Genomic DNA, 15,407 nt, shown 5'->3' on the forward strand with positions numbered 1-15,407 from the left:
AAGACCCTGGTAAGAGAGATAGATGAGAGGGCAGAGTCACTGAGTGCCTTTGCATCAGTCTTCACTGACAAGACCAGGCCTCAGGGATCCCTGACTGAGGAGACAAGGGTGAAGGAATGTTGGAAAGAAGACATTTCCTTAGTGAAGGAGGATTTGGTTTGAAACAAATAGACAGACCTCCTCCAGTCAATGGGCCCTGATGGAATGGATCCACTAGTGATGAGAGAGCTGGTGCACACCATAACAAGACTACTCTTGATCACCTTTGAAAGATCCTGAAGGTAAAGAGAGATGCTGAGGACTGGAAGAAAGGAAACGTCACCCCAGTATTCAAAATGGGCAAGAAATGGGACCCAGGGAACTATGGTCAGAATCCCTGGGAAAGTGATGGAACACCTCATTTTGGAGGCCATCTCTGTCCAAATGGAACACAAGGTGATCAGGGATAGTCAGCATGCGTTCACTAAATGTAATCATATGTTTGATTGCCTTCCACAATGAAACAGCAGCCTGGATGGATGAGGGAACAGCAGTAGGTATTGTCTGCCTCAGCTTCACCAAGGCTTTCAATACCATTTCACAGCATTCTCATAGACAAACTTAGGAAGAGTGGACTGGATGAACAGCCAGTGAGGTGGATGGCAGATCCCAGAGGGTCCTAATTGGTGGCAGAGGGTCAAGTTAGAGGCCTGGTGGTGTCTCCCAGAGCTCAGTACTGGGCCCAGTTTTATTTAATTTATTCATCAATGTCTTGAAGGGCAGATACCTCCTCTGCAAGTTCATTGAGAACACAAAGCTGGGGGCAGTGTCCAATACCCTGGAGTGCTGTGCAGCCCTTCAGAAGGACCTCAGCAGGTTGGAGAGATAAAGAAGAAGCATCTGAAATTTAGCAAAGGCAAATGCAGGGTCCTGCTCCTGGGGAAGAACAACCCCAGGCACCAGCACTGCCTTGGGCTGACCTGCTGGGGAGCAGCTCTGCAGAGAAGGACCTGGGCGAGCTGTCCATGAGCCAGCAGTGTGTCCTGGTGGCCAAGAAATCCAATGGGATCCTGAGGGAAGATGAGGAAGAGCACTGCCAGCAGGTCATGGAAGGTGATCCTGCCCCTCTAGTCAGTCCTGGTGAGGCCTCATCTGGAGTGCTGTGTCCAGTTCTGGGCTCCTCAGGGCAAGAGACATGGAGCTGCTGGAGGATGCTGACAAAAGGATGGATCCAGGCTCTTCTCAGTGGTGCCAATCAGTGGAACAAGGGGCATAAACTGATGCACAGGAAATTCCACCTGGACATGAGGAAGAACTTCTTTATTGGGCAGGTGACCACGCACTGGAACAGGTTACCTGGAGAGGCTGTGGATTTTCCCTTACTGGAAATATTCAAGAAGTGTCTGGACACAATCCTGTGCTGTGTGCTCTAGGATGACTGCTTGACCAGGGAGGCTGGACCGGATGACCCACTGTGATCCCTTCCAGCCTGACCCATTCTATGAGAGATTGTAAACCATGTATTTTGTAGTCCTAATCACTTACGTTAAAGGAGAAAAGTACACACAGTTTTTCTGCCACTGACCTTTATGCTCACTGTACAAGGAATCAAGAAGAAATCAAATCTTCAAAGCCTGAAGTGATATTTTCAATTTCTTTCCCTAAAAAGAGATTCTTCAGATTTACCAGATAGTTAAAAAGGCTTGTCTGATCACAGACAGCTATTTATTATTTATCTACGATTCCTATGCTCATATATAGGGCGAGAATATAATTTAATTTATTTTTAATATCAGTATTTTTCTTAGGCTTGGGGATCCAGAATTGCAGCTCTTCGTTTGAGGAGCTATAGAACCTATATTTTCTGTATTGAAAAATTCTCTTTTGCAATACAAATTTATAGTATCTGGGCTAGTTATTTTTTTCTGGGAACATTCTGTAAAGCTGATCTACATGTATTCTTCATATTAATTCCCTTTTTTCCTGAAAGTACAATAGTAACTCTTCTGAGGCGGGGGTTTTCAGAAGAAAAGTTTGTTATTATCTCATACTGGTAGGTCTTTATAGCCAGTGGCAAACTTGGAGAAGACTAAGTGAAAGCAATGCCAGAGAATACTGGAATTCACAGTGCTAAGTTATCTACAGAGAGAGGAGTTGAAAAGGAGAGAACACAGGGAAATCAGAAAAAAATTGATGGCAACAACAGAAGATTTTCTCTAAGGACCTGAATGTTATTTAATGAGAAATACAAAGAAAATGAAAAATAAGATACGTAGAAATAGGAACTGAAACAATGCAATGAATTCTGGAAAGTGAAAGGAAAGAGCAGTTATATCACTTGTAGATCACATAATTAAGTTTATTTACTCTCGGGCATGTCTTTCCTTATATCTTGTAACTTTTCAAGGGCAAGTATGATACTCTGTTCAGATCCACAAATATTCTTAGTAGAGGCAGTGAACTTCTGGTGGTACTGCTTAAAAAAATCTAGCAAAGGAAATAAGTCCTTTTTCATGTTTTTTTGTATTTTATGCATTTAAAAATAAATAACTGCCTACTCCCTTTTTAATGTTTTTCATGCTTAATTATGGCAACAAATGACAGCATTTATTACCTGGAATTTGCCAGTAGTCCTATGAATTGATTAGGATTTCATTCATTCTGTTAGAGTCTTATATGGGTTAAATGTCTTAGATATTCATGGGGTTTTTTATAAAAGCATATTATTACTATCATAACTAAATTGATTGCTGTTCATTTTTCTTTGCTGTTCATAACCCTTGTAGAGTGATGACTACTATGTTTTTCTTTCATGCCCTCAGACAAATTATAAAACTATCTTTAGGCAAATAAAATATACTTTTCCCCATCAAAGAAAATATAAATTTGGCTCTGAGATTAACATCTTATGATCTGATGAGTGAGCTCAGAAAGTATGTCTGGGTTAACCAGCATGCACTAGTTTTAGTGATGCAAGATTCAGTGTGTATTGGTACTGGCATCTTTATAATTAACTGTTGCAATCACAAGCCACAAATTTTGGGATTGCTTTTAAAAATAGATACAGCATTTAAATGCCTGCAATTTTAATTCAAGAATAAAATGTGCTCCATGTAATTTAAAATTTGTCTGCTGAAAGTGATGCAGACTGTTTGTGAATTGAAATCAGCAAAGCATTTCAGTTCCATGGAGATTATGGTCACTAAACCTCTGGAGTTTTGTTTTCTGTTAGGATTGCATTGACCAGTGATGAGGACATTTTATGTCTTTTATTATAAACTGAATATCTGTGGATTTTAAAGCAGAGTGTTTCTGTATAACTGCTTGTAATTATTCCCCCCAGAATTTAAATTAACATGTTTATCTGTGCTTTTTAGATCACTTTTAAAAGAAACAATATACTCAGGGAAGAGTTAATAATTTAAAAATAATTTTTCAATACAGGGTGTAACCAAATTGTAACTATTGTATGGATAAAACCAGCACTTCTAGCTTTTTCCATTTCTTTTTCTTGTATTAAAAGTTTTAATCATATTTTTTTCTCTAAGATTTTTTTTTAATTACATAACATTATAATTAGACAGCTATTAAGTAAAGTTTATATACTGTATGACAAGATACTACAGAACTTTTAAAAAATGGATTAATGTAACTCCTGGCATCAGTTAAAGATTCTTCACTGAAAGTGAATAGGGTGAGTATTGTTTTACAGGTGATATGCTACCTGAACAGCATTCAGTAAATAGCACACTTGAAATTTTTAAAGCTAAGCACAGTAATACTTTGTGATAATAGAACTTCAGAATATTTTCTTGTAATAAAATTCCTCAAAAATTAATTTGTTAAAAGTGCCAATTCTTAGCCAAATTCTGGGGGGAAATGTTTTTGATCCTAGTAGGAAATTCAATAAAAATATGGCATTAATATCAATGCTGTCCAATGAGTACATTTGTGAGAATGGCCTGCATTATTAGAATGCTTAATTCTGAAGTGTCTATAAATTATATTTAACCCAGTATATTTGAGGAAAATATTATGAAGACCACATTCAGCCTATTCAACCAAGAGACTTAAGGCAGTTTGTGATAGAAAGGATAAATGATTAGTCATAACTGAACATGAATTGTGTATCAGCTAGCAGTGCATGTTACTGGCATTGTTGTTTGTCTAGAGCTGTTAAATACTATTGCTTATCATGAGCAGAAAATTGCTAGAAATATTCCTACTTTGGTTGTCAGGTCTGATTCGAATTATTGACATCTGCTGGCAGTTTTTGCATTGATTATAGAATTCAAAGTGAATCTTTGAATTTCACAGCTTCTCATATATGTAGATCTTTCACTTATTTTTCAGGAGCCAAAGGAGGATATTATTTCCTCCTACAAGGAAGGGCTGAGGAAATTGGGTTTGTTCAGCCTGGAAGAGAGTTGGTTTAGGTGTGACCTAATTGCAGGCATCCCATATCCAAAGGGAGCCTAGAAAATGAATGGAGAGAGACTTTTTTTAAGAGCATATACTGACAGGACAAGTGGGAATAGCTTCAAAGTGAAAGAAAGCAGGTTTAGATTAGATATTAGGAAATAATTCTTTACTTTGGGGTCGGTGAGGCACTGGAACAGGTTGTCCAGAGAAGTTTTGGATGCCCCAGTCCTGGTAGTATTCAAGGCCAAGCAGGATGGAGCTCTGGGCAGTCTGGACTAGTGGAAGGGTTCCTGCCCATAGCGGAGATTTTGGAACTCTCTGATCTTTAAGGTCCCTTCCAACCAAATTGTTATATGATTCTATGCATGTGTTAAAATGAAGAGGTGGCTGTACGGTAAAGTTGGCAGATACTTGAAGACAGGAGGTTTTAATCTCCATTTAATTGTATGTGTTTCACATTTTTGAGTAAGTTAAGTAAGTGCTTCTCTTTTGAAGAAAGGTATAGAACCAGAACTTTCTGAAGCTTTTATAATACAAATAATCCCATTATTTCAGTTTTATAACTACTCATGTTGAATAAAAACTGCATGTGAATTGCAAATATATGTATTTTTTGATGCTAACAAACATCTTAGAGCATGTTTTCAAGAGAGGAGGGAGGCAGTGTGAATTACTCTTTGTAACATTACACTGCCATCATATCAGTGGTTCATTACTGCCTTAAAAAAAAGAAAACCAAAAAAATCCCAGAAAATTTGCTTAATAGACTACCTTACAATGTTGCCTTGACAGTGATATATCATGTTTTGGGAATAAGGATCAGTTCTAAATTACCCTATTGATGGTTAACAATGAAAGAGGAGCTGGAAGTGCCCAGCAAAATGCATATTCACAGAGACACACTGCCTCTTTCAGAATGAATTATAATTCTGTTATTTTGTTGAAAATATTTGTAGGACAATGTATGAAAATGCAACACTGTTTCCCAGTATTTCTGGTTTGTTTTAAATCAGAGCACATAAACAATAATTCTGCATTGAAGTGTAACTGCATTCTATTTGGTGATGTTTCCTTTGAAAATTGAAGTGTCTTTATTAGGAGATGATGGCAGGCAGAGAATGGGTTTTGTACAATATATAAATAAAAACAAACTTCTAGTAAATCTATAAATATATTCCCTTTTTTTAGAAAACAACAAAATCTTAAATTCCTCTCTGAGTGAGCCTAAAATTGAAGGAAAATTGAAAAATTATCGTGGCTAGAGGGCATTCAGTCAAATTAAATTATCACTGCTGTAGACTTTGGCCAAATAAAGTGGGATGGTAGAATTAATAATCAATTGGTGAAATATAATTAAACTCTAAAATTAGAAGAGCAAGAATGATTAATTAATGGTCTTTCATTTCATCCCAAGGTGTCCAGAAACAAGAGGTGGTGTGTAAAAGGCTGGATGACAGCTCCATTGTACAAAACAATTACTGTGACCCTGACAGTAAGCCTCCAGAAAACCAAAGAGCCTGCAACACTGAGCCTTGCCCACCTGAGTAAGTCATTAATCACTTGAGATGGACATCTGTTTTGCATAGAAAGACAAGTCTTCATAATCTGTAATAAATCCTGTTAACCAAATGTATATAAAATTCTCCGCTAGTATTCATGTCCTGTCTTATCAGAAAAGGTATTTGGGTTTGGTTTTTAGTTTCTTGTTCCTCTAAAATTAGCTCTGAAAAATGCATTGAAGAGGTCTGACTTGACTGAGGAACAATAGTGATGTTTGAACGATAGTTTAAATGTTTGAAAATATACTAGCAAAAGTTTCTTAGGATCTGAGTGTCATATTCAGTGAGCATGCACAGAGTGGAACGGGGGACCATTCTTAAGGCAACAATAATAAAATAATGTTGAGGTGAGACTTAACTTCACCCTAGTTAGTAATATTGCAACTGAAACATTTGCCATATTGTAAAGTATGTTACATTAACATTTGTGCTGAAGTGTTCACATGAGAAGTGACAAATATAGAAACTTCTAAGCAGACCAAACTATTTCCTCATAATAGTTTTGTCAAACTTTTTCTCCAGCATATTTAGTGTTGTACAGTAATGCTGTGTGCCTTTAGGATTAGGTGCTTAGATTCTGTTTAGATTTATTTTTAAGGATAGCTGTATGCTATATTAATAATTAAAACCCCAGCAGCTCATTTGATCAAAAATGAAGTATGGCAAGGACATAATCTTACTTAATCTTACTACAAAACCTATTTAGAAACAGTTGTGATATTTTGTACTAGAAAATTATATCAGCATGTGAACAACAGCTTTTCTTATATTTTGAGACAAATAAAACTTGTGAAAAAGGTGAAACACATACAACAGATTCCAAAGCTCTGGTTAGTTTGACTTTGGTAATAACATTTAGCTGTATTCCAACTGGGTATGAAATTCGTTAATGCTGATTAAATACAGATACTTCACAACACCGTGGTCACCTGTAAGTATCTCTTAGAAACTGCTAAATTGTAGCATGGAGGACGCTGCGAGGAATTAGACAAGATTATTGTGCATTAAAATCCCGAGTCAATGAACTTCCAGCTAAAATGTCTCTTCCCAGAGTATTAGCTGCTTCCCCGGTGTGCTGCCTGGTTGCAGAGTAGCAGAGCAGTGTCTCTTACACTTCATCCCACTGTGTCATGTAACATGCTCATTTGGCATAAGGCCAAGTGAAGCCATTGCACTGCTGCTGCCTTTGGGTGTGAACAAGCTGTGTCACAGGCAGGTCTAAATTAGGTCTAAATCATTGCCCCACAGTCTGTGCGTAAATGTATGTTTATCCTGTAAGGATATGCATTTTTCCTTGTTTGGTTAACACTGTTTGGCATGGCTCTAAGTGGATCAACCATGTGCCTGAGAGCAGAACATGAAAAGCAGTTATATTTGATAAGTTCCTTTATACCAAACACATTCCAATCCTTTCCTTTGTGTAGCTTAGCTATTAGCAAATTAGCATTTTTAAAAATAAGTTAACAAAATTATTCCAAACTAGCTAAATTTTGGGGGTCTTTTTGTAGTTTGGTTTGGTTTGGTTTATTTTTTTTTTATTTTGGTTTTTCTTCACTGACACTGTTTTAAAAAAACCTCACAAACCAAACAAAATCCAGTCCACAAAGTGGGATCCAATTTTGGATCCCCTATCCAGTACAACAGGGACATTGATGAATATGGTGAAATTCAAGACATCAATATTCAGAAAATGTGTTGAGTGTATTAATTAGCATCTACTTCAACATGTCAGAGCAGTTCAACCCATGTCTGCCTTCATTCTGATGTTCCCCACAGAGTGAATATAAAGTGCCAAACTAAGAAAAGTTTCTCAATTCCCGATTCTGTAAGTAGTCTAGTAGAAGGCTGTTCAAATAACAGATAGTTATCCAAAGAAGTTTGACCGTTTTGGCAGAAAGTTTTATCACGCAGTAAGACTTAGTGTTTACATGGACTGGCCAAATATTTTTAATTAGCACAGTTCTACTCTTCTCATGGTGTATACAAAAAGCAATGAAAATTATACTCTTTCTAACTGAATGCTGGTTATGATATACTTGATATCTTTGAATAGCAGAAGACCATGATTGTTTTCAATACTTTCTTATTACAATAAGTAACTCCTACATTTCTGATTTCAAGAAAATGCTTTTACAGTTCTATGAATTATGAATAATGCTGTCTTGTCATACAGTATAAATATTAAAGGTACCTGAGAGCAAAGTCACTTGAGCAAATCATAGTACCAATTAAAAATTAACACTGCAGCCTCTTGAAACCTCTGAAGAGCTTCAGATTCTCCGTATTGTGGAAAAAGTGTAAGAATTTTTTATGAAGAATCACAAATTAATCTCCTTTTGCTGGGAAGGACAGAATATTGCATAATTGTTTCCATCTTTACATTGACCTAGTTTTATGTTAGGATATATTACACATAACGTTACACAAAAGAAGATAGCAGCACTTTTTTTTACAGCAGCTGGACAAAGTGAAAGATCTTATGAGGCAGGTCCAGGCATACCTCCAGAAACATCCACAGTGACTGTCATGCCTGGCATTTTTTGGCATGTTGGCAACATGTGATAGATACTAGATTTCAGTTTCATCCTTTGCAAGGATGACTCAGGCGAGTGTCTAATCAACATATTAAATACCGAAGACAAAATGTGCTTGGCAATATTATGAGATATTTCTATTTAATTGAGCTGCATTGACCAGTCATAAGTAGAAATATATAACATTAGAGCCAGATTAATAGCTGCTTTAATCTCTGCAGCAGCACAAAGCAATCTAATATTACTTACAATTCTTGATTTCCACTATGTATGCAGGAACACTCAGAAGTTCCCTCTACCACCTATCATACAATTCTTTAAATTTTAAAAGAGTTTGTTGAGATGATTGATTTTATGCAATGAATTCATGTCTTACTAGTGTTTGCTTCACTTTAAAAATGAGAATATTTTATATTTCAGTATCGTCTTTTTAAAAAAATTTTACAAATGTTTTGTAATCAGATGAGAATTAACTCTCAGCCCAACTTTGAGATAAAATTATTTTATTGTAATGATACTAAAGAGGCAGATATCGTGGCTTTTGACTTGTGATGCAACTTACATCAAACATTTCCAGTTGCAAACCATTTTCACAGAAATTATTTCAGGTAAATCCAATACAAACCTACAGAAATAGCTTCAGTTTTGTCAGGCTCAAACACTCCTTTCTAAATATTATAGGCTAGGATGGAAATTGCTGCTCTAGAACAATACAAAGTAGTGTTATTACTGGAAGATACAATGGCAGTGAGGCATAAATTCAAAAAAAATAGTAAAAAAGACCATAAATTTCTACCTTATTTCACCATGAATGTTTGTATTGTTAAAAACTACTTATGTTTAGTGATTTAAACTATTTGTGTTCTCGGTTTGTGCAACTATCAGCTCTGTTTCTGAAATGTGTTAACTGAGTCTCCTAACATTTTGTATCCAGATGGTTTATAGGAGATTGGTCAGAGTGCAGTAAGACCTGTGATGGAGGAATGCGTTCACGAACAGTTCTCTGCATCAGAAAGATTGGGCCTTCTGAGGAGGAGACGCTGGATGCTGCCAGCTGTTTAACACACCGGCCTCTTGAAAAAGAGCCCTGCAACAATCAGTCCTGCCCCCCACAGTGGGTTGCTCTGGACTGGTCAGAGGTAAGGAAATTTTGCTGTGTTAGCTCATTGGTAATAATGGAAGCAATACTTCTGATGGCTGAATATTAGTACATTTTCTGTCAGAACTTGCTAAGTAAGGATTAATAAGAAAATTTCCCAGAAGAGGTTTCACCCGTGCCTCATTGTTTTGTTTCCTACCTCTTATGAAAATGCCCATAACCTACAGCATGTCACTATACCCTAAATTAGCTCCTTCTCTCCTACAGGTATCACATGCTGGTGACCTAAAGTAATTTTACACTCTATTATCATGTCCATGCTCTTATGCAGCAAGATCATGTAATGATTTTGAGCAAAGTCATTCTAATTCAAAGTTTCAATCTCCACTAAACTACTGGTTGTGATAATTAATCAGGATTGTGGAAAAGTACCAGGCTTCTTTCTAGTATGAATTTTATTTGTGTAGCTTGGCAGACTGTCTTGACTCATGATACCTTTTTAATATAATGAGAAAAGTTGCTTTTTTTTTCTGTTCAGGGTTTTTAGAAATATGATATATTAAAATCCCTATAGTACTATAAATGTAAACATTTTTATATGTGTGTTTATATGAATTTCTGACAGAAAATGAAAAAGAAAACAAGAGTGAACTTAAAAAATGAAGAGCTGAATACTCCTCCCATTGAAACCAATGGCAAACCTTGCTAATTTTCACTGGAATGAGAGTTATGAAGTTTTCTTTTCATACACATAACAATGCATAATGCAAATAAAATAATTATAGAATTGTTTTATCTGCTTATACACTTCTTGACTATCAATATAATTAGACATTTTCAAAATTTTCAGTGATTATTAACAAGAAATTATGTATCTGTTTGGTCAGAGAAACAGAAACATTTTGTAAACATACTGGTTAAGTGAAGTCCTTAGGAGAACGTAAGTGGGGTTGTACTGAATTGAAATGAAAACTAAGGATGTCCTTCCCACTGGAATGTAGTCATTCTTAAGTAATGGTCATAAGTTTTTTCACACTTTTCAATAGTTGAGCTTTGACAGACTTAATCTACCCACTCTAAATTACTCCTTTTATATTTTTCAGGATAGCAAAAAAAATGAAACAAAACAAAACAGGAAAAATATTCTAAGGATTTCCTGGGAAGAGCCTTATCAGACAAGCATATATAATTTGCTTTCATCACTTCCACAGAGGCAGTCAGAAATTCTAGAAGCATTTAGTAGTGGAAGATATTTTTTCCTCATTTCATTTATCTGGATATTTTCATTTTCTTTGGAAACATACAATCTTTTTGTTAAATTTTTCTGGTGTTTTTTATTTTTACTGATTCAATATTATTGAAGGCAACCTGTTTCCTTCTTTCACTTCCATTTCTGGGTTCCAGTATAGTCCATTATAGTAGAATTTTTGCTCTAACTCCACAAAAGGGAGTGTTGTTTTCTTCTGGTACCAGTATCTGGAAGATCTTTCTCAGATGGCATCTTACATATGGATTAAAGCCTGCGTCTTCAAGCAGTACTAGAAGGAAGATGCTCCTAAATTCAAAGTTTAGTCCTAAGAGTCTTGCTTGTTTGCTAACATACTCTGTAGATTATGAAACCTCACAGGCCCATTGGGTTTCGATATTTTGACCTAGTCCTTTCAGCATTGTCACTTTTCTGTTTGTTTTGACAGTCTGATGTGATTTTCAAGCACTCAGCTGGGAAGGAGCACATACTTCTACTTCGTACTTAAAAAGTCATGCGTTTTGCATGAAATACATGTGGGAGAAAGTACTCATAACACTAGTTTGAATTTGGACTCCAGCTGATCAGTCACGATCACGACGTGGAAGACCTCACATATTAACTGTCATTGGGTTTTGGTCACTATTTATCATTAGTATTATTTGCATAATTCTATCAGAGATCTTCTCTTCCTTCCTTCATTTAGTTTTCTAGTGGTCAGTGTGCACAAGATTTGGTGTTGATGTCCCTTCAGTATAAGAACATTTGAAACTGTTTATTCCATATCAGAATTCTAAATACTGAACTACTGTAGATAAAGAGGCTGTACCTCAGTAGAAAAAAATTGAATAGGGTTGAAAAGGTTACATTTTAAGGAAATTTGTTATATATCCATTTTGCATTCTGGATTATAAACTCCAAATGCAAGATTTATCTTTTTGCAGCCCAGTTTAAGATCCTAAATCCAAGTGGAGATAACATTTGGAACAAACCTGTTCATTCTATATGGACTAGCTTAAGTGCCTCCCTCTGGGGATGTTCTTCTTGTTTTGAGGTATATATAGATATAAAGTTGTACATATTCATAGGGAATATCCTTACTTAATACTGTGGAACTGCTTTAAAAGTCCTATAAATTTCTCAAAGATGCTTCAGGATTAGGCATAAAACAATTAAGTTTGCATTACTCAAGTAATTTTTTTTCGAAAATTAATCTTAGGGGTGTTTTTTTCCCCAGTGATATATTGAGTTGTTTTGGTTGTGTGGAAAGCTTGTTTTGGTATGTGATCTCTTGAATATTGCTCCAGTTCCACATAACGTTGTTTCCCAAATAATACTTTGTCTCTAAGGCAGTTCCAGTCTTGAACAGGTTAGAGTAATCTATATGTAAGGTTTATGATGTCAGAAACTGATTCTGATCCAAATACTGCAGATATGCTTATGGGATAAAGGTTAACATGCCAATAAAGGATTCTAAAACCTGGATTCTAAAACCAGGCTTACAGTATCTCATGTTTAAAAGGGACTGATTTGGGAAAGGTCTTGTGTTTTAATTTTGTTAGCACTTGCCTCTTGCTCATTCTGCAGTTGAACTACTGTGTATGACAGTCAGTAGCAAAAGGAAAGAGAATGATAAAACGGTGAAGGAAGATGAGGAAAAACAGTGATCATCAGGCCTGCTTCTTTTCAAGTTGCTGTTTTATTGTCTGCTTCCTGTCAGAATAACACAAGAGTAATAAAAGAAGGGAAAACTGTGAAATCAGAGTTAAAATTTAAATAGGAAAGGAAAGCATGCGCTGTAGGAGGGATTACCATATTTTGTTATATCTGAGTGATGTGGTATCTATGAAGTCAAATACAGCATTTAGCTTTCCTTTTGTGTATTGAGGAAAAATGTGATCGTTGTGTGTGGATAAAGTGAAGTGGATAAAGACTGTACTAAGGTGATATTAAGAGACAGTCTTAATTATTGAAACACTCAATATTTGAAAATTTGTTTCATAATAGTGTTACATGGGACAGACCTTTCTATTTTGCAGCAGTGTTCTTCTTAAACCTGACATAAATAAACCTGTGGTCTAAATATAAACAGCAAAGGAAATCTAAAACTTAGAAAAGCTTGTACATAATAAAACAATCTTCAGTCAGCTTGTGTTTCTAAACATTTTAAAATTATTACTACTGTATTGTGATTATAGTTGAATTGTAAGATCATAAATATATTGTCCTGCTTTCAAATAACATTTCTGAGAGTTTTATTGGTGTTTTACCAAGATTTGAATTATTTATTTTCATAATTTTTTTTTTTTTTAATTCCAGTGCACACCAAAGTGTGGCCCAGGATTCAAACATCGAATTGTTCTGTGCAAAAGCAGTGATCTTTTAAAAACCTTTCCAGCTGCACAATGCCAAGATGAAAACAAGCCGCCAGCACGCATCCGCTGTAGCTTAGGCCGATGTCCTCCTCCTCGCTGGGTTGCTGGAGACTGGGGACAGGTGAGATAGTTCATGCAAATCTTTATTGCTGTTAGTCTCCCACATTAGCACCTCTCAGACTAAGATGTCCCTGGACATAGATAAGAGATGGTTCCTATGGCTGAGAGAAAGAAAATGTTTCTCTCCTTTTGTGTCAGATTGAAATGCGGTCCTTTGTGATGGTTGTCTGAGAGCAATCTAGTTTTTTCTGGGTGAGTTTCTACATGCACTTTAAGGAAAAAAAATCCTTACCTTTTAAAAGAGTATTTTGAGATACAACAGTGTGGCAGTGTGTACTATTTTTAAAACACACTTAACTTCCTTGAGAAACCTGATGGAAATACAAAGCAAATTCGTATTCTAATAGCAGATCTGTAGAGATATATATGTATATGTATATATATATATAGGTCTCTGAAAAAAACACACTTTGAGATCAATGTAATTTTTTTACATGAGATCCAGTGAGCTACCATACGGGGAGCTAAATTACTTCAGGACAGGCTGAATGATGCTGCCATTATGCAGTGCTTCTAAATATGATTTCCTGAGTTTCCTTCTTTCTTTATGGTTTTGCATCTCATTAATTATCAATGGCCTGCTTTTATTATTCATTAAATGAATGAATAATTTTCTGTTTGCTGAGCAGTTTTCCTCTAATGAAAATGAGACATTTTAACTTAATCAACCAGTGGAAAATCATTTGTGATATTAGTCTAGTTAGCTTTTTTTCATGGTGGTTCTTCAGATCCACTTTTATATTACCTAATATTGTACTGAAATTGTAAGTATATAGTTACAGAAGTTAAAAATGTTTTGAAACAACAAAGTCTATTTGTTTGAAAGATGTTTACTTTTCCCGTAAAAAAAGTCTTGTAACAGATTTGAATTCTTGTTCTCTGTGTTTTTTTCTTCTTTACTCTACAGTGTCAGTATGATATATTAAATAGAGTAAATTACATTCTTATGTCTCAAATCTGAACTGTTCAGGGAGTCAATATTGCATTGCATTTTCTTTTCTTTGAAAGACAAATACTCACGTCTATTGTAAAAAATTCTGGAATGTTTAATGTTAGTTCTTTTCTCTATTAATCAAACATCTTCAGGTGCCTGTCTTCTTTAAATTTTGTGGATGTGAAGTGTTTCTGATTGCTTCATGTTGCTTAATTTTACATTTAAAAATTGGATGCAGGGTTTTAATGTTTTTTTTCTCCTTTAGTGTTCTGCACAGTGTGGTCTTGGGCAACAGATGAGAACAGTACAGTGCCTCTCGTATACTGGACAAGCATCCAGTGAGTGTCCGGAAACTCTCAGACCTCCGTCGATGCAGCAGTGTGAAAGTAAATGTGACAGTACTCCCATTTCCAACACAGAGGGTAAGTCTGCCATCTTAATACAATTTATTCTGAAAAGAGTGAAGTGACGTAGTGTCATGGGTTAACACAGTTTGGTTTTTTAGTTAAAGAGGACTATAGAATATTGCCCTGTCAGGATCTTGGAATTGTTTTGGAAAAGACAGAGACCTATCAGAAGCTAATTTTAGATATTGACATACGCTTTGACCACTGAGAATGTTGAATACGACTTTGGAAAATACCCATATAAATCTTGAGTGTGTCCAAGCCAGGCCCTTTCCCTTGTGGCCAGCTGAACAGGTAACATCGAGTCAGGCTGTTCTGTTGGCCGGCCGGGCCTGCCGCTCCCCCCTTTGGAGAGGGAGCTGGCCCAGCGGCCTGGCCGGGCTCCATCGGCTCTCAGCAGGGGAGGAGAGGTTGCAGCTTAACATCAGATACTTCTAAAACTTCCCTAGAGCCCCGGAGCCCTGGGCCCCTGATCGCAGCCATGGGCCCAGCGGGGCCGAGGCCGTCCCGACTGTCACCGAGGGGTGGGCAGAGCTCTGCCCTCTGGTGACTCCTGGGCGGAGAGAAATGGAGTGAGGGGTGAGAGGGGGAACCCGGCAATCTGAGATCCCAGGCCAGAGCGGCTGCTGCCCCGAAGAGATCACAGATCACATAACCATCACAGGCCTGGGCAGATTTAACCCTTTCCTAACAAAATGAAGCTTCCAAGGCTTAACCCTTCCCTGAGAGAGA

General features: G+C 36.5%; 1 protein-coding gene across 1 annotated transcript in view; it reads left to right on the forward strand.

Annotated features, from left to right (window-relative positions):
• ADAMTS6 (ADAM metallopeptidase with thrombospondin type 1 motif 6) overlaps positions 1 to 15,407 on the forward strand; it is a 125,608-nt gene that overhangs the window by 106,210 nt on the left and 3,991 nt on the right. Inside the window, exons 21-24 of the mRNA XM_040089814.2 lie at positions 5,816 to 5,945; positions 9,429 to 9,633; positions 13,159 to 13,335; positions 14,534 to 14,690. Of these exons, the coding sequence (XP_039945748.1) occupies positions 5,816 to 5,945; positions 9,429 to 9,633; positions 13,159 to 13,335; positions 14,534 to 14,690 (669 nt within the window). The remainder of the gene's footprint in view (positions 1 to 5,815; positions 5,946 to 9,428; positions 9,634 to 13,158; positions 13,336 to 14,533; positions 14,691 to 15,407) is intronic.

This window comes from Hirundo rustica, chromosome Z (genome assembly GCF_015227805.2).
Source record: "Hirundo rustica isolate bHirRus1 chromosome Z, bHirRus1.pri.v3, whole genome shotgun sequence".
Lineage (NCBI taxonomy): Eukaryota > Metazoa > Chordata > Aves > Passeriformes > Hirundinidae > Hirundo > Hirundo rustica.